The 21,158-nt window shown below is 33.2% G+C and overlaps 1 protein-coding gene across 7 annotated transcripts in view; it reads right to left on the bottom strand.

The window, feature by feature from the left end:
- The window catches only part of RAP1GDS1 (Rap1 GTPase-GDP dissociation stimulator 1), a 161,866-nt gene that overhangs the window by 104,687 nt on the left and 36,021 nt on the right, over positions 1-21,158 (bottom strand). For 6 of the 7 annotated variants that reach the window (XM_082391691.1, XM_082391694.1, XM_082391689.1 and 3 more), the window contains exon 2: positions 14,660-14,767. In XM_082391691.1, the coding sequence (XP_082247817.1) occupies positions 14,660-14,767 (108 nt within the window). Of the gene's footprint in view, positions 1-14,659; positions 14,771-21,158 lie in introns of all 7 variants that reach the window. The other variant, XM_082391690.1, reaches the window with a different exon arrangement.

Here is a 21,158-nt window from a genome sequence, read left to right as displayed (position 1 = left end):
AGAAATTGAACCCAGTTCTCTGAACACTTTGTAATCAGCTCCATTATATAATGTGTTACACTGTATTGAAACTTATCTGTTACTTGTCTATCCAATCGCTCCAGGGCAAGGTACCAACTAACGGGCATGGTGGTACCCAATTAATGCTAGTTGAATAGAACTGCCCTGTGCTTAAGGAGTTTATAACTGAATTAAAAAAGGCATACACACGTAATTAATATACAACGAAATAAGTTCGATTAGAGGGATGCATAAGCTGTCCTACAGAATACTAAAGATGGAGCAACTGAGTTATATGTATTAATGTTGTAGAAGTTGTAATCACTTTTAACAGAAAAGAGGATTGAGCTTATAAGGAAACTGTCTTATATTTTAAGAATTTTCTCATCAAGGACGGAAGTTTTGGGGCTTCCCTGGTGGCGCAGTGGTTGAGAGTCTGCCTGCTAATGCAGGGCACACGGGTTCAAGCCCTGGTCTGGGAAGATCCCACATGCCGCGGAGCAGCTAAGCCCGTGAGCCACAACTACTGCGCCTGCGCGTCTGGAGCCCGTGCTCCGCAACAAGAGAGGCCGCGACAGTGAGAGGCCCGCGCACCGCGATGAAGAGTGGCCCCCGCTCTCCGCAACTAGAGAAAGCCCTCGCACAGAAACGAAGACCCAACACAGCCAGAAATAATAAATAAATAAATAAATAAATAAATAAATAAATAAATAAATAAATAAATAAATAAATAAAACAGTTAAAAAAAAAAAGAATGGAAGTTTTTTTGGTAGCATTACCAATCACTAGCTCATGCAGAGACGAAACTTTTCACTTTGCATTAAGCTAATCAGGTCTCAGATTACATTTTTTCAAAAGCAAACATACTCAAAAATGTTCTTTAAACCTTCAGACATCATTTTAGAAACTACTTGGCTTTTATCTTATCCCTCCCACATGCACACATCAGAAAGAAAAGGTGATCAATCCATAAGTAAGTTATTATGCGCGAAATGAAAACATTCTGTTTGCTCCTTTAGTACAAGGAGGAGAAAAGATGTATAACACTTAAATATGGGCAGAGAAAATTACCAGCATCTAAGTGAACTCACCTCAGAGAACACTGTGTGCTAAAAACTCAGAATTTAAATCCAGATGTCTCTTAAAAAAAAACCCAGTACTCCGCCTTTTGGAGTCTCATTTTGGGGTTTAGCACAACAAATACTAAAAAGTAAGTCATAAAATCAACCTTAGTAAAATCAACTATAGATTTGTTTGTGGAAAGTTCTAATGTTAAGGGCATCATTCCTCACTAGCAGTTATCCCAACACATAACTATTATGCCACACAGTTCATTTTGATATGTCAGTAGAATATAGAGTCCACTTGTGATGGTTACTTTTACATGACAACTTGATTGAGCCATAGTACCCAGGAATTTGGCCAAACATTATTCTGGATGTTTTTGTAAGGGAGTTTTTGGATAAGATTAATATTTAAATCTGTACACTTTAAGCAAAGCAGATTGCCTTCTATAATGTGGGTAGACCTCATTCTATCAGTTGAATGTTTGAATAGAACAAAAGACTGACCACCCTGACCTCTTTCCCCCACGTGCCCTGGAGCAAGAGGAATTCTGCCAGCAGAGTAATTCACGTGCAGGGTCATGAAATTTCACATAGTATTCTGTACTACTGCTCCAACTCTGTATAACTAGAGTCAGAAAAAAAAAAACGACTTTGACTCTATCTAAATGTGTTAGCTTTCTGAAATCTCAAGAAATTACACAATGCATTGTTTGTTTTTTAACTGGTGATAAAACAGCCAAAATTTCCAAGTGAAGGTATGTGACAAGAGAAGGCACTGAATGCTACTAACTTCTAGTAAAAAAAATTAGAGTATAAAGATTCTCTACATTATACAGTCCATTATATGAATACTACCTAGAATATTATACCTAAACTTTATATTACTAAGCACATGAAACGTTCACATTTTCTCAGTTATTGATGGTTTTTGAGGAAAGAGGTTGTGTTTATTTTTACTTATTTGTTAATTTTTTTCTTTATTTTTGAAATAGTTGATTTACAATATTATATTAGTTTCAGGTGACAACATAATGATTCAATATGTGTATAGATTATACTCCATTTAAAGTTAGTACAAAACAATGGCTATATTTCCCTGTGCTATACAATATATTCTTGTTCCTTATTTTATAAATAGTAATTTGTGTCTCTTAATCCCATACTCCTATCTTGTCATCCCCCGCTTCCCTCTCCCCACAGGTAATCACTAGTTTGTTCTCTATATCTGTGAGTCTGTTTCTGTTTTGTTATATTCATTCATTTGTTTTATTTCTTAGATTCCACATATAAGTGATAACAGAGTATTTGTGTTTCTATGTCTGACTTATTTCACTAAGCATAACACTCTCTAGGTCCATCCACATTGTTGCAATGGCAGGATTTCATTCTTTTTTATAGCTGAGAATACTCTAGTGTGTGTATACACACACCACATCTTCTTTATCCATTCATCTGATGATGGGCACTTAGACTGCTTCCATATCTTGGCTACTGTAGATAATGCTGCTATGAACATTGGGGTACATGTATCCCAATGATCCAGTGTTTTCTTCAGATATATGCCCAGCAGTGGAATTGCTGGATAATACGGTAGTTCTATTTTTAGTTCTCTGAGGAACCTCCATACTGTTTTCCATAGTAGCTACATGAATTTACAATTCCACCAACAGTGTACTAGGGTTCCCTTTTCTCCAAATCCTAGCTAACATTTGCTATTTGTAGACTTCTTGATGATAGCCATTTTGACAGGTGTGAGGTGATATCTCATTGTGGTTTTGATTTTAGTTCTCTGATTAGTGATGCTAAGCATTTGTTCACGTACGTTTTGGCTATCTGTATATCTTCTTTGGAAAAATGTCTATTCCGGTCTTCTGCTCGTTTTTAAATTGAGTTCTTGGTTTTTTTGATATGGAGTTGTATGGGTTGTTTATATATTTTGGATATTAACCCCTTATCAGTCATATCTTTGCAAATATTTTCTCCCATTCAGTAGGTTGTCTTTTCGTTTTGTTGATGGCTTCCTTTGCTGTGTAAAAGCTTTTAAGGTAGATTAGGTCCCATTTGTTTATTTTTGTTTTTATTTCTTTTGCCTTAGGATACAGATCCAAAAAAATACTGCTAAGATTTATGTTGTGATTTGTTATAAGACAGTAAAATGACCATGAACCACACACAGTTAAGAATATGGTATATAGGGCTTCCCTGGTGGCGCAGTGGTTGAGAATCTGCCTGCCAATGCAGGGGACACGGGTTCGAGCCCTGGTCTGGGAAGATCCCACATGCCGCGGAGCAACTGGGCCCGTGAGCCACAACTACTGAGCCTGCGCATCTGGAGCCTGTGCTCTGCAACAAGAGAGACCACGATAGTGAGAGGCCCACGCACCGCGATGAAGAGTGGCCCCCGCTTGCCGCAACTAGAGAAAGCCCTCGCACAGAAACGAAGACCCAACACAGCCAAAAATAAATAAATAAATAAATAAATAAATTTAAAGAATATGGTATATAATACTTTTGGCCTTAGTATTCTTCATCAAGATCTTATTGTACAGCAAATAGAAAATAATATAGTATCTTACATCCAGTTAAAGAGATGTATAGCTGACTTAGCATACATTTCTTCAGCTCTTTTTTAATGTGCTTCTAAAAAATGTTTCTTAATTTGGGATCTTTTCGACTTTCTGTCTATTCTTCCCTTACTCTGAATATTTCAAGCAAAGAGTTTAACCTTTTACTCTCTATTTTGCCTATAATGTTACTACTATTTTTCCTATTTCAACAATATTTGCAGTTGGATCATTAATATTCACATACATTTATAACTCAAAAACTGAAAATTGCAGTAGATAATAAATGAGTAACAGTGAAAAGTGAAATAACTTTGCTTTTGTTTATTTACTTGGTATAAAACATATTCCCATGGTATGGCATCTCTTCCACGTTTAATATAATAGATAAACTATAGGTTTACATTGATTAAGATTCATATAAAATCAAACCTCCAAAAGGAGAATTTATTTCAATTACCTATTTTTCTGGCCAGTGTTTCTTTTTCTTCCTCTAAGCCAAATGTTAGAAATTTTAAAAGTGATTATTAATGCCAAGTAATAAAAATATTTTTTAAATTTATAAAATAATTTATATTCATATTTCATTAAGTCTTGACATACCAAAATTCATATAACATTACAAATGTCTAAGAGGAATCTATGTAAAACTACACTGTATAAAACTACATGTAGAACTAAATTTATATCTATGTAAAGCCATATTAAAATGAAGTAAGAAACATAATAAGCAATCAAGTTCACACTGTCAGGGTTGAGTAATACAAACTAACAAAAAAATGACTATCTCAATTTTTAGCTATAAACATAATTCAGAGGCTGATATAATATGACCTTGTAATTGTAACCAGACAATTATCTGGTAGAAAAATTAATGCTCTACTGACTGTAGTTTTGAACCTTTGGGGGCTGTAAATTACTAAATTGAGAAATTTCCTAAAATGTTTATCAGGCAATTTAATAATCATTCCTTCTAAAATAAATAATTAACATTATTAATTTTAATTATTCTTTAGGTTCTAATTCTCACTAGGTAAACGTTTGTCCCTGAATACACAAAGGAAGATATAAATTATACTGAACCTCACTATTCTACTAAATGACATTGAATCTGAGATTGTAAAACTACACTGTACTTTCCATTCTTTTTTTTTTTTTTTTTTTTAATTTTTTTTAATTAATTTATTTTTTATTTTATGGCTGTGTTGGGTCTTCGTTTCTGTGCGAGGGCTTTCTCTAGTTGTGGCAAGCGGGGGCCACTCTTCATCACAGTGCGCGGACCTCTCACTATCGCGGCCTCTCTTGTTGCAGAGCACAGGCTCCAGATGCGCAGGCTCAGTAATTGTGGCTCACGGGCCCAGTTGCTCCGCGGCATGTGGGATCTTCCCAGACCAGGGCTCGAACCCGTGTGCCCTGCATTGGCAGGCAGATTCTCAACCACTGCGCCACCAGGGAAGCCCTACTTTCCATTCTTAAGAAAAACTTCCTCTAGAATTAATGCTCTCAGCAAATAATTTCATTATAAATAAACTTTAAAATAATAAAAAAGAAAAATGTTTACTATTCTTATATTGAGTAGGCTAAAGACTTATGGTTTAGAGGTACCCGCTCTTGATTTTTTTAAGAAAATCATTCTTTAATTAAGACTATCTTCTTAACATGAAAAAGGACTTTTATATTAAGTCCAGGGGTATTATATTGAATGGTGAAGCATTAGAAGGGCTGCCATTAATATCAGAAACTAAAATACTACTCATACCATTGTTATTTACTATTTTGCTGGCAGTTCAAGCCAACTCAATAAGTCAGCTATAGTTACAAGGGAAAGAGGAAACAAAAATAACACTTTCTGTATGTTCTGACTGCAAAACCCAAGAGAACTAGCTAAAACATTATTTTAACTAATAAGTGAGCTCCAAACGTAGCTGAATACAAATAAAAGATATAAAAATCAATACAGCTTTCAAACTGATCTCTAACAAAACGGCCTGGAAGTTATAATAGGAAAAAGTCCATTTTCAAAAACAACCAAAATAATGTAGAATACATAGGAAAAATGCTTTAAATAAGATATATATGGAAAGCATGTGAACCAAATTACATAATCTTAATGAGACATAAAGAAAGAAAACTTGATTTAAAAAAAAGATATAATTTATGTTTTTAGAATAAGAAACTATTAAGAAGTTTTCAATTCTTTCCAAATTAATTTATAGCTTATCCCAATTTCAATAGCATTTTCCAGGAATGCAACAAAGTATTTACACAACTTCTCTGATATAACAAACCCATGAAAATAAAAAACTTTGAAACAGATTTATAAAGAGGAACTTTCTCAATAAAGCTACTATAATTAAAATAGCACGGTTATAACACAATAATAGACAAACAAATTAATGGAATAAAATAAAACCCCAAGACTGGCCCAATTATATTAAATTAAGTAGTTATTATATGATAAAAGGAACATCCTCAACCAATAAGGAATAGATTAAATGACACATGCTGTTGGGAAAATTGATTGTCTAGAAAATAATAAAATTAAATCCTCACCTATACCATATATAAAAATAAATAATGGAACATAATAAAATCAAATAATTATAATAGCAAGAATACATGTATTTTATATAGAGGTTTCCTTTAGCAAAAATAATGATTCATTAATTTCTCAAAATGTCACATTTATAAATCCCGAAGTTTACCTAATGGTGAAACTTTAACCTTTGTTTTACAAGGCCAAGTGGGTACTCAGGAAATCGGAATTACAAGATTCAGATTTGTAAAAGTGAAAGCATTTAGACTATGTAAGAAAGCTTTCTATAGGAAACAACCATCATGACTACCAAGTACTACAGGAGCTAAAAAGCAGTATGCTACTGCCAATACCTTTAATATCAGGTTCAAACATCCATCATCACAGCAAAGACACTGAAAATAGGTTAATTTAATCAATCTATTTCTTACTTTAAAGCATTTTCCTTTAAACATCAAACTACATTCTTCTGTTGAGAATATATAATTCTTTTTTTTTTTTACAGTCACTCTGCTCTTTAATTCAATTCACAGAACTGCTGAAAAAGTAGATATTTCTATTTAAAAGTAGAAAAAAAGGTTTGTATAGAAGGTATTTCTGTTATGCAAGTATATTACGCAGCTTGGGGCAGTAACAGGTCTGAAAAGCTCTTCTCACCCACTGATACTTTAAGCCTAGGAGGGAAGAGGTCTACCACGTAGGGTCTGGTTCTTGCTTGATTTGAGAGCTTCCATCAGTCTCCTTTATTTCTTCTGTTGCAGGAACCTCCAACTGGCTTGGCTCGGCTGATTCTTGGATCACTGGGCCTTCTGACTCACTCTGATCAACCAACTGGTTATTAATCACAAGTCCTGGAAATGGTCTAATGACTGTGAATTTAATGAACTCAGCACGTGGAAGGCTTACCCGAGGGTGTGCCATTCTGATGACCATCTACTTTTGGCATTCCAAGGCTGGAGAAGATACTCAGAAACAAAGCCAAAATTAAGTTCATCATTAAAAAGCCTGAAATGTTTGAGACAGCAATTAAGGAGAACACCTCTTCCTCTAAGAGCCCTCCAAGAAAAATAAATTCATCGCTCAATGTTAATACTACTGCATCTGATGTTGAAGACCTTAACATCATTCAGGTGACAATTCCAGATGATGATAATGAAAGACTGTCAAAAGTTGAAAAAGCTAGACAGCTAAGAGAACAAGTTAATGACCTTTTTAGTCAAAAATCTGGTGAAGCCAATGGTATGGGTTTCCCTGTGAAAGTTCCCTACAGGAAAATCACAATTAACCCTGGCTGTGTGGTGGTGGATGGCATGTCTCCCGGAGTGTCATTCAAAGCCCCCAGCTATCTGGAAATCAGCTCCATGAGAGAATATATAATTCTTATTAATTCATTTCCAATTCATTATACTAATTAAAAGTCCAATCTGCATGCCTCATATTTTTTGACACGTTCAGGACATACTGGGTTAGTGTTTAATTTGAGAAGCCAGTTAACATCTATCAAGCATATGGCCACAGAAGACCTACAGGTAGCTGCAGTTACACAGTTAAATGGGACCCTGTCAGAAACAAATGTTAGGAAGACACAGCAGCACAAACTCATCAGCTTCTCCCTCAACAACTCAGTGACAGTAAGTCAGTACTAGTGTTTTACTGAGGATGGTAGATCTTTTTCAGTATATATTTGGCATATAGTATCATTTCAAATCACATTTCTCTTACATATTTTACTGTCAGGAACATAAGAAGTTTTTCAAATTTAGCAAACTTAAGAAGCAAAATTGGTATCATTTATTAATTAGCTAGTGTAAGAAAATCCAGATTCTCTGTCAATGCTTCAATCACAAACTACAAATACCAATGGAGGCTTATCTCCTTCTGGAGATTGTACATAATGAGAGCTTTCTTTGCCCCTTATGAAGTACAGTGCTTAAAAGCATTTTAGAAGGCAAACAGCACCCAGTACCATGTTATTATCTTGTTACTAATCTTGTGACTTGTGAAAGATTTCAAGATGGTCTTTCTCATTATTTCAGATTCAAGCCTTTCTGTGACCCCTCTTCTACGAATTCCTGGATATAAATATATTTGAATATATACTGTCTCTTCTTTCTGCTTCTGACTAACATATATCTTGGACCTATATGCTACTACTTCCTTAGAATCTAACCCTAGGATAATGAACTTAAGGTTCATTATTTTAAATGGCCTCTTTTAAAAATGTCCTCTCCTCCACTGAATAACCCAACTATATTTTATTGATGACAATGATGATGATTTTGTTTCTAAGCTGCATTTCCATCATATCATACTGGCTGGTCCAATTCTTAAACCACCCATAATTCAAGAAATGATAGCCTATAAAACTCCAATAGAAATATTTATAAATATTTTATAAAATTTTAAAAATGAGATTCAATATGTAATCAATAATTTAAAAACGTTTAATGAGATATTTTACTTTTGGGGAAGTACTAAGTCTTTAAAGTATAGTATGTGTTTTACACTTATGGCATACCTAAAATCAGACTAGCCTCATTTCAAATGCTCAATAGCCATTTCAGAGAATGGATACTGTATTGGACAGCACAAGTTTAGAAGATTCCTCTGGAAGGCTAATGAGCATAGTATTCCCTGTGTTTTTCCATGTTTAACAGAATTTTTCTATAGCCTTGATACTTACTGAGCACCTTGGCTCAATATAAAATTCTTATTCCTTGAGTTTTCTGAAAATACTGCTCTAATATTGTTTTGCATATTGTTGTTGAAGAGTCTGAAGCCAATCTAATTTTCTTTTCTTTTTAAATAACTTGATCTTTCAGCATGGAAGCCTGGAGGATTTCTCCTTTGTATTTATTTTTACCTTTAAAGTCTAAAAGTTTTGCTAGACTTCTTCGAGGTCAATTTTCACAAGTACATGCTAGGCCCTTTCAACATACAGATTCTGGTCTTTTTATACTTCAGAAAAGTTCATAGTTTTAAATATTAGCTCTGTTTCAATGTTTTGTTTTTCTCCTTGAGGATTCCAGTTGCACGTACGTTGGATCTTTTTGCCTATCTTCTATATTAATCATTTTCTCTTTGATCCTTTATTCTGTCTTCATTTTGCCCACTTTCCTCAATGCTCCTTATTAAATTTTCAGTCACCTCTATTCTTCTTTGGCCCCTTGTAATTTAGTCTTAATTTTTAAAATGATTCTTTTTCTTCATTATCTTCTAGTCAACTCTTACTTTACATCTTCCTAGTAATTATCCACTTTGGTTCCAAGTTTCTGAATTTCTTACCCAGATATTCTTTCTCCTTTTCATATCTGCAAAGGCTTAAGGATGTTTAATATAGGTCATGGTGTTCTGTTACTGATAACCACTTTGTGGGTGGTTTAGGAGAAAAAAATTCAATAACTAAAATGTTTTGATTCTTAATTTTCTGCTTTGTTCCTTGTAGCACCTATGTATGTATATAGCCTGCAATTTCCTATTCAGTGTATAGTTTTTTTTCTTTAACTAGCAGTAAAAGTTGTATGCAGTAAGGGTAAGGATGAATTCTCAGGTTTTTTAGTTCAAAAGCTCCCTCTTCCGAACTTAAACCAAAGGGGGTTATTAGTGTGTCTTCTAACAGTATGATTTTCTTATTTCTACAGAACACTTACTTTCTCCATCTTGCATCCTTCTTTCCCTTCAACACCAAGTCTACAAGGGAGAACAGTTTCATCCCCCAAAGTGGCACTCTCCTGATCTGCTGCCTAGGGTCCTGTGTACTTTTAAGTCTCCTCCTTTCGATTCCCAATAGCCAATGCTCCAATTGAATCTAAGGCCAGATCTTGGAATTTTCCCACCAAGTTAAGACTTTTTCTTTCTGAAGGCATTTTTAACTGTAAACTATCACCCCTAGGCTCCTGATTCAACTCCTCTCGTCTTTTCCATGTAGTCTCTGCAGTCTTCATGAACTCTCTCTAAAAATGGGCTCTGAAGCTGAGCCGGCTAGATTTGGATATTAATTTCTCTCTCCTAATAATCTGAAGTTCTTAGTGTATCTCCAGGGCATAGGTTATAGATATTTGATTTTATCTGATTTTTTGTTGATTTGTATGGCTTTTTAGACTGTGTAGAAAAATTCAAACTTAGGTGGCCACCACTACTCTATGGCAATCCAGGGGTCTTAATTCATCAAGAATTGTCAGTGTCTTTTTAGTTGACCATGTTCTCTAGTTTAGTCTAGTCTCCTCTATTCTTAAAATACTACCTTTATTTAGTAAAAACTGAACCTTTGGTAATTTATGATTAGCACCAGTCATAAGCCCTCATTAATGATGGACACAATAACTAAAAGAGTCACATAATACAAAAGTATATAAAGGAGGTGAACACCATAATGAATTTAGCTTGCAAAGAAAACTGCAAATGTATCACTCTGTGATACATTTGATGACTTAGGGTAAAAAACTGAAATCTAGATATTACTGTGAAAGAATTAAGTGAAATAAATTTTCATTTCTACGAAAACAGCAGCAATCTTTCATGCTCAGTAAATGAAGATTTAACAAGGTTATTGAAAATCAGTTGATAATAAATTTCGAAGTCCCTTACTTAAGAAATAATTTTGATACATGACAGTAAGTCTGTTCAGAAATATTAAAGACATAAAGCAGACTAAAAGCAAATGACAACAGACAATTCTTACTGTTAGAGAAGATTTATAATCTACATTAGTAGCTCCTGTACATAATTTGATATGTTTAGGATTATAGCCTAGTAGGGAGCCAAAAATCAACATACTGAATAAAATAAAGAACAAGCGTTAAGAAATAACCTAAGAATTCAACAGGTAGATGAGTATTACGAAGTTAGGAATATGGAACTAAATACTAAATACTTTCTTCTTTAAAGACAAGTAAACTGATGTTCTTTCATAGGGTTTTCTATAGATAATAAACAATTACGTGACACTTGTATGAAATAGGAATTGCCATCGGGCAATTGGTTAAAGTTAAAATACAAAGGTATATGAGGCAATGAGAAAGAGGAAAACAGCCTAATCCGTTAGGAAAAAAATTTAAAGTGGTGCTGGTGATCATGCTGGCACTGTTTTGTGGTTCCCCCAACCAACAAGAACATGGTCCCCATGCTCTTACAGCAGAATAGAATTTTTATTATGAATGGACTGTTAATTTACTTATTTTGGGGCCTTTAATTCATGCTAGTAGTTTGTCTTATAAGGTGGTTTAGACGTCATACTCTCTAAGGACAATTCCTGCCTTAATGTTTAGGGACAAAAATGTGGGCTGTTTTACATTTTCAAATAGGTATGAAATAGAATAACCGACACTACAATTCAACAAGCATTTACTGAGAATCTTCTAACTATTCTCTGAATCAAAAGAGACCAGAATAAACGGGCTGATTTCTTGGCTGGTAGCCTTCATATATTTACTAAAAACATTTTAAAGCTGAGATCTGAAGTATTTATATGAGTGAATGAATGCTTTTATATTAATTTAGATCAGAGATTTACACAAAATGCTTGCTCAAACAAAATGTTTTCCATAAAGTCTAGTACGTATTCAAATTTTCAACTTCTGTCTTTTAAGATCCTTACATATACTAGATTTAATGCCACCCCAAATTTAAGAAAACACTCTGAAGTCATACATCAAAGCAAAAATTCTAATTCAGATTATGATAATCTGTAATGTACAATTCAAATATACTAAATTCCCACAGTGTAAAAACTTAAAAGCATAATTTCTTTCCTTTCAGAAATGTCCTTTCCAATGACAGGTTAGTAAACTGTAAAATAGAACTTTAAGATTAGATTTCCATTACACACATTACCATCTTGTAAAGAATGGAGAAATCATTCTTTCTTGATCAGGTGCAATTCTAGTGCAAACATTGATATTTTTAGTTAAAACACCTGACACTAGGAAGAATTATGAAATTAGAACTTCTCTGTGTAAAAAAAGCCAGTATAGATTCTAAGTTATATGCTTTATAATTTTACCTTTAAGAGCATAGAAGTAGTGACGGATCAAACAGTTTATTCAGGGAAGTAAGAACTTTATAAAATAAACATTTCCCTGGTATTTAAAAAATTTTTCTTCCTTAAAAGCTAGATGTTAATTTTATAAAACATACCAATTAATATCTATAAAATAAATATATAGCTCAAAGGAGAAAATGGTTTATAAATTTTCTTCCTCTGTAATAATAATTTGAAACTATTTTAAAGAAAAAGCAAAAATTTAAGACAATATTAAAATCTAGTTTCTGAAGACACTTTCACATTCTATAAACTCAGGAAAAAAGCTGCACTTTACTCAGAATGTAGTTTTTTATTTTGTAAACCAAGAGTTCAAATTCAAACTCTGTATTCTGCCAGAGCAAGGCAAGTACCCTTACAGGGACTGTTTCCTTATCTTTTAAATGGTGATGTATATAATACCTCCTCATGGGTCTATAGGAAAGATTAGATTAGACAACAGATATAAGTTTGAAGTCTAGTGCTGAGTACACAGTGGACGCTCAATCAATGATAGATATCATTTGTAAGTCAAAGACGGAACATTTGCATGAACCACCTCTTCCTACATCAAATTCTTTTGTGTCCATAGTCTCAGATGTGAGGACAATTATGAATATTTTTACAGATTCTTAAGAAGCCATATTCCTTTTGTTCCCTTCCTAAAGAGTCAATAATTAAATTGGTAGATTCTGTTGTCTTCATTACCACTTTGTAACTATTTGGCCTTAACATTTTATGATACATAATTTCAAGACCATTTTCAATAAATGGGTCCAACGAATAACTGCAATGGGTCTGAAATTTAGTTCAGCAACTATATACACTTGTCGATATTTCCTGAATCTGTTCTTTAAAAAGCTATAAAATTTTGCTTCCTTTTTTAATTTCTCTTCGACAATTTCATCTATCTGTGTACCAGTCTTTCCAGGAGAGGGCTGAGCAAGTCACCACGTATAACCAAGGACATCACCTCCTTGTCCTTCAGGTCCTGAACAAATGGTCCATTTAGAAAATACTACTTGTTTTTAACACAGAAAAAACTGGGCCATTTAAAACAAAATAAGTTATAATAAAACAATGCTTGAAAAAAATGAACTTGAGATACTCAATTTATACAGACTAATTACAAGATCACGTAAATCTGCCTATACAGGCATGTGTGAAAATCAGGTCATTATGTGGTTCTATCCAAAAGAATATTCTGTGATCATGGAAATAGTTTATACCTGTGATCCCCAATAAGGCAGTCACCAATCAAACATGGCTATTGAAAAGTTAGACTAAAGAACTTAATTTTTAATTAAATTTAATTGTTAAAATTTAAATAGCCACCTGTATCTACTATAATGGAGAGTACATCCTTACAGATTCTCTCTTATTCTTTTTCTTTACCACTGTGACCCTTATCCAGATGTTTTTACTGAACTCCTTATTTTAAATCCCTTCTCTGATATCTCTAAGATTAAATAGCTTGACAGAATTATAATCTCAAAAGCAATTACTAAAACAGAATTTTAAAAGCTAGCCTTAAACGTGCTTTTTGATGAAGAGTACTGTAATCAATTATTTTAAATTTTCTAATCACAGTTTACTAAAAAAGAAAAAAGAAAAAAAAATGCATACATATCAGAGTGCTTGAAACTGAACTCTAACAATACAGTCTATACTTCCTCCTGAATTATTTGTCAGGTACATAATTAGTCCCAGGATAAAATAATGGCATAATTAAAAACAAGTACAGCATAAACCACAGTACAACCAAGGAGAATTAAGGAAACAAATGAAAATTATTCTGTATCTGTCTATTCATTGTGATAATACAGAAATTAGTGAATAGAAATATGATGGATCAAATGTAACAATACAATGTATTAGTCAATGAAGAGTTGTATAATTTTTATCTCTAGTATTATTTACCACGCCACCAAAGATCAAGTGTTACCTCAGTTTTACGGGATTTTTGGATGACTACTGATGGCTCTTTCCAATTAAACCTAAGCATACACATTATTTTAAAGTAAAATGATTAAAAAGATCTCAGAAAAAAATTTTCAAGTGTTTTAAGCTCCCTCTCTGTTTCTTTCTTTTTTTTTTTTCAAAGCTTCCTCTCTGTTTCTCCTCCCCACATGTAAACACAGTCTTTTTTTAAAGCATAAATGTAGGTGTTAAGAAGAAAAACAACTTTGGCGCTTATCTGTTGAGAACTGCCTCTCTCTGGGACAGGTATTAATGTCATCACCACCAATCAATTCCTCCTTTCTTCTGCCTATCAACTTGGCTTTCAGTATCCTGGGGGAGGCGAGGTAAGTAGGAGGGTGAACATGTAAAACAATCTCAGTATTCAGGGATAGGATTCAAAAGAATTCAAGTTATGTGAATGTAAGTTACGTGCTAAACTATATACCAATTTCTGAATGACTGTTGATTTGATTTTTTTGTTTGGCATTTGAGTAAACATAATAAAACTTACTATTTTGAGCCAAGGCTTGAAGTAGACAATCCAAGCATCCTTCTAAACTATCATCAGTTCTGTCAACAGCTGTTATCTTCAGCTTCTTCAAGGTATCACTGAGATTATCTGCTTAGAGAAAAAAGAGCAATCAGAAACCTCTCTAACCATCATGTTACATGATAAACAGTACCACTAACAGGCATAAGGCTCCCATTATGGTGAATTAATTTCCACATACATTCCAAAATGGCAATGGACTATACGATTACATATTTTTTAAATAAAATTTTATCCATTTAACCCATATAAAATATTCATTCTGTATCTGTAAGATACCAAGAATATTCCATAGATAGTCACAGAACACCTTTTCAGCATTCTTGTACCTTATTTAGCTTGTTCAGGAACAAGCCATGGTTAACTGAAAAAAACAAAAGGTCTACAAAAAATTACATAGCTTTGCAAATAATACTTTATTACATTTTTGGCTTCCTCTGTTGTATTTTAAATACATAAAATGAAAATGAAGGTTTAGAAAAGTTTCAAAATGATATGACTTAAAATAATAAAGTCTGATGACTATAAAACCTGTTTTAACACAGCCATTTAAAAAACGCTTCAAAGTACTGCTTTAAGACAAAACATGTACATTTTGGATTTTAAAGCAATGCTCTCCTCCTAAATTATACATGGATTCCTCTAGACCATAGATTGTTAAAAATCTTTTTACACTATTAAAAATTATTTAGGACCCCAAAAGATCTTTTTAAAATTTTTTATTCAAGTATAGTTGATGTATAATGTTATATAAGTTACAGGCGTACAATATAGTGATTCACAATTTTTAACGGTTATGCTCCATTTATAGTTATAAAATATTGGCTATATTCTCTATGTCGTACAATGTATCCTTGTAGCTTATTTTATACATAATAGTTTGTACTTCTTAATCCCCTACCCCTTTACTTCCCCTCCCCCCTTCCCTCTCCCCACTGATAACCACTAGTTTGTTCTCTGTATCTGTGAGTCTGTTTCTTTTTTGCTATATTTATTAGTTTGTTGTATTTTTTAGATTTCACATATTAATGATATCATACAGTATTTGTCTTTCTCTGACTCATTTCACTTAGCATAATACTTTTTAGGTCTGTCCACATTGTTGCAAATGGCAGAATTTCATTCTTATTTTATAGCTGAGTAGTATTCCATTGTGTGTGTGTATATATACGCACAGACACCGCCCCCCAACATCTTCTTTATCCATTCATCTGTTGATGGACACTTAGGTTGCTTCCATATCTTAGCTACTGTAAATAATGCTGCTATGAACATTGGGGTGCATGTATCTTTTCGAATAAGTGTTTTGGTATATATACCCAGGAGTGGTAGTTCTAGTTTTATTTTTTTGAGAAACCTCCACACTGTTTTCCACAGTGTAGCAACAATTTACATTCCCACCAAAAGTATACAAGGGTTCCCTTTTCTCCACATCCTCACCAACATTTGTTATTTGTGTTCTTTTTGATGACAGCCATTCTGTCATCTCACTGTGGTTCTAATTTGCATTTCCCTAATGATTAGTGACGTTGAGTATCTTTTCATGTGCCTATTGGCCATCTGCATGTCCTCTTTGGAAAAGTGTCTGTTCAGGTCTTCTGCCTATTTTTTAATCAGGTTGTTTGTTTTTTGATGTTGAGTTGTATAAGCTGTTTATATATTATGGATATTAGTCCCTTATTGGTCATATAATTTGCAAATATTTTTTCCCATTTAGTAGGGTGTGTTTTCATTTTGCTGATGGTTTCTTTTTCTGCGTAAAAGCTTTTAAGTTTAATTAGGTCCCATTTGTTTATTTTACTTTTATTTTCTTTACTTTAGGAGATGGATCCAAAAAAATAATGCTGCGATTTATGTCAAAGAGTGTTCTGCTTATGTTTTCCTCTAGGAAATTTATAATTTCTGGTCTTACATTTAGGTCTCTAATCCATTTTGAGTACAGTTTTTTATATGGTGTTAGAGAATGTTCTAATTTCATTCTTTTCCATGTAGCTGTCCAGTTTTCCCAGCACCACTTACTGAAGAAACTGTCTTTTCTCCATTGCATGGTCTTGCCTCCTTTGTTGTAGATTAACTGACCATAAGTGTGTGGGTTTATTTCTGGGCTTTTTATTCTGTTCCATTAGTCTATGTGTCTGTTTTTGTGCCAGTACCATACTGTTTTGATGACTGTAGCTTTATAATATAGTCTGAAGTCAGGGAGCATGATTCCTTCAGCTCTGTTCTTCTTTCTCAAGATTGTTTTGGCTATTCAGGGTCTTCTGTGTTTCCATCCAAATTTTTAAATTATTTGGTCTAGTTCTGCGAAAAATGTCACTGGTATTTTGACAGGGATTGCACTGAATCAGCAGATTGCCTTGAGTAGTATGGTCATTTTAACAATAATAATTCTTTCAATCCAAGAACACAGCATATCTTCCACCTGTTTGTGTAATCCTCAATTTCTTTCAACAGCGTCTCATAGTTTTCCGAGTACAGGTTTTTTTACCACCTTAGGTAGGTTTATTCCTAGGTATTTTATTCTTTTTAATGCAGTGGTAAATGGGATTGTTTCCATAATTTCTCTTTCTGATTGTCAGTGTATAGAAATGCAAACAAATTTCTGTATGTTAATTTCATATCCTTCAACTTTACCAAATTCATTGATGAGCTCTAGTAGTTTTCTGATGATGTGTTTAGGATTTTCTACGTATAGTATCATGTACAAAAGAGCTCTTTTTTCAAGTATTTATATTGATATTTAACATACTAAAAATTAAAAATGAGACTTTTAAAGACTTATTTTAGTAATTAATTTAAGCCTAACAAATATAAAACTATTATCTGTTAACATAATTATATTTTTAATGAAAAATAATTATATTTCAAAACCAACTTACTGAGAAGAGAGGCATTTTTCTACATTTTCACAAATCTCTGTAATGTCTGCTTTAATAGAAGAAAACTGGATTCTCATAACTGCTTCTGTACTCTATCTTTATAATTTGTTGTTTTGGTTAAGTAGATGAAAAAAATTCAGCCTCACACATATACATAGTTGGAAAACAAGAGAGTATTTTAACAGCCTTTTCAGATAACAGTGGATATTCTTTGACACTGCACTAAAACTTGATTAGTGGTAGTTTTTTAAAGGTTAGTTACCATGTGAAATCTGAAACAATATCACTGAGCTCTGCCAACTGTTACATGAAAATCCATTGCTCTTTTGCATTTTGAATCTTTCATGCATGCAACATGTTTATCATCAATGCATTGGTCATTTAAAAAATTAGGTCATGGAGTTATGCATATCTTCCAAACACTGACACATTTCATTGTACTATTTCAAAATATCACATTTGTTAATATCTTCACTAATCTTTTTTAAAGACTAAGTACTGGGAAGCTGTCAAGCTTAAGGTGATACAAGTTTTCCAAAATTCTAATTTTCTCTTAAAACCTCTAATTTTATCACCAGCAACAGATACTGTCAGTTGTTTTCCTTAAATGACAAATTAACCTCATTCGTGAGCAAATATCTGCCAAATATGAAAAGCTAGTTTGTCTCTCTGTTCTTTCAAATTAAAAAAAAAATGTTATTCCATGAAAAAAAGTATCTCAGTCAGCTCACAACTCAAAAGATTGCACAGTTGCTTTTCTTAAAAACAACCATCAGACGTTACAATGCAATGTAAGTGTTTTCTGTGTACTTCCCATTTTATCACATAGTATATTTTTAAAATGTGTATAAAAAAGTTGAGAGTTTTAAAAACATTGTTTTTCCTGCTTCATCATGGACATTCTTAAGTGAAACTGGTATTTTTTTTTTTAACCTCAAGTATACGATGGTAAAGAATACAATAATTACTAGTTATTGTAGTTTGGTGCTACTACTAGCCTGATTCACACATACTGAAGCACCAGCAATTTTTTACCCACAATTGCTTTTGCACCACTGTCAATGCAAAAGTCAATACAGTGAAAAAAGACAAAAAATATCTTTTGATGATACCACACAAATAGTTTTGACCTCACGGGCACCCTAATAGGATACCAAGGACTCCTGGGATTGCTGCTTTAGTATTAGAATTTTAGGCATTTTCTTACTTCAAAGTAAGGTATAAATTTTAATAGACTTTTGTACATTGCCAGCTCATGACAATTCTAAAAATAAAGTGGAATTCCCTATTATAAAATGAGTGGTAATTTATTTTCCAGGTCAACCCAGGAAAAAGTAGACTTAAAAACTTACATTAAATAATACTAATATGCTCTAGTGATGCCTCGTACAACTGTGATTAACCTAGTAATCCTAAACCTACTTTATAAAAAATCCCAGGTTATCATTCACAACGAATGTTAATATTTATTTTCTTAAGAGGGCTTAAATAGTTTTGAGAAATTGATTTTATTTCCCTAAAGGAAAAGAAAACTATATTCAGATGTATGTCTTCTAGTAACTAAAAAGAAGTTGTAGGGCATCATATCTCAGATATACTTGTTCAATCTTATTACATGGATATTAGGTTGATTTTTCTGAAATAAAGTATGAATAATATATCATATCTAAGTTCATACTACTAAAAGTAATAAAAAGTAATTACCACAACACTGAGGAAAAAAGATATAATGTTAGTCAAATGATAATAATACATCAAAACTATGAGTCAACAAGTAATGAAAGTAGTTAAGACGTACTTAGTACTACCTATATTGGCATCTGGATCTGTTGTACTTGTTTCCTTTCCTTCATTCCATCCCCAGTGCTCCTTGTTTGACATCCCTTTCTTATCAAGTTTCAGACTAACTGTCACAACCCCAGAGACCATCGTTGTTCTTCTAAGTCTTCTCTTCCCCAACCCTCCAGGGTTATTCTGTATCACTGCATCCATCCTTCACAGCACTATTCACAGTGTGCAGTTATATATTCTTTTGTTTAATTGGTAATATATACTCCTCCTCTATATTGTACAGGACACATTGTTAACTAGAGTCATTGCACTATACCTATTACTTGGCACAAAAAGCCAGTAAATATTTGTTAAATTAACTAAGTGAATAAGGGAATGAATTCCTTACTTGCAGAAAGCTGTCTAGTTACCATCCTTTGTATCACACACTTATGAGCCAAAGTATACCAATAGGGAAGGGAAGGTAAATGTTACCTGCTATGCAACTACACTATGCACTCCATATTATCAGAAATAGAAATACAGGATCTTATATTTTAATATAGGAAGATATCAGTGAAGACAATTTAAGTACTTAAGAATATAAAATATATAACTAAAAAAATACATAGAACATTCCATTTTTAAAAAACTTCTACTCAGTAAAAAAATCATTCAGTCTCTCCATAGAAATAATTATATGCCTACTAATGATGTGGGATCTTTTTAGGAAAAGTGCATTAAATTCTTCATCCAGAGACAACCAACGCTGTCAACAGAATTATTACAAATTTAATGTATTTTTTAAGCACTTAAAATGAACGAACAGGTTGGTACTTAAAAAACTCCTGCTGTGAATCTGTTTATAGTGTCAGAATGTTGATATCTGGACTGGAATAGTGATTACATAAGTATGTACATTTGTCAAAGCTCATCAAACTGTACATTTAAAATCTGTGCATTTTAGTCTGTGTGAATTATACCTCCTTAAAAGATCATACTGAAAAGTAAAATGACTGGGGCAGTAACCCCTTTCCCACTGGTCTCAAGCTTCCTTACAGGGAATTTTTACTACAGTGACACTTCTTCTGGCTCCTCACTTGGCAACTGCCACCTTCATTCTCCAGGAGAGGAATGATTTATCTGATTAACAAGTTGAGAGAGAAGAACTGGATATGCATGGCTCAGCCCCTTCTGGGCTCCTGATTTTTTAGTAGAAGGGGCAAGAATTCTCTGTTCCTCCCCATCTTTGGCTGTCCAGCTGCACCAGTGACAAGATTACTAGTAAATATATTTAATTCAGCCCTGAAGTATTAGCCATTCCTTTGTGACTATACAAATAAGCTCTGTTCTTCATTCTAGACTTCACCAATTTTAAAGCAGTTATTCTGAATTCCAACAGAGAACTCATCTGCTTATATCGCCAGTGATTCTGAATTTGGGTAGGGAATGGGGGTATTATTTTTGGACTCCTTCAAAGCATGACAGTACATCTCAGTAGTGAATCCTTACCATCCAAATTTTTTGTGTGTGTAAATCCAGATTTCCATATTTTATATTTACTTATGATTTAAGACACTGTAATTATTCTAATAGAAAATTTCTCAGCTTCTGGCTAGTGGGGAAGGTAGAGGCAGTAAGTAGAGAATGATAATTTTCATGGGAAGTTCTAGTATTAACAAGTATTAACAACTAAAATAAAAATTTTTTCCTTAAAATAATAATCTTTTCCTTATATTACAACACATGGTCTAGCTTGCTTGTGAAAGAAAATATGACATCTTCAAAGAGTTAAAGCAGGGACTTCCCTG

Source organism: Balaenoptera borealis (assembly GCF_965194805.1).
Source record: "Balaenoptera borealis genome assembly, chromosome: 4".
Lineage (NCBI taxonomy): Eukaryota > Metazoa > Chordata > Mammalia > Artiodactyla > Balaenopteridae > Balaenoptera > Balaenoptera borealis.
Note: the sequence above shows the minus strand (reverse complement) of the source record. Positions and strands in the feature narration are given on the sequence as shown.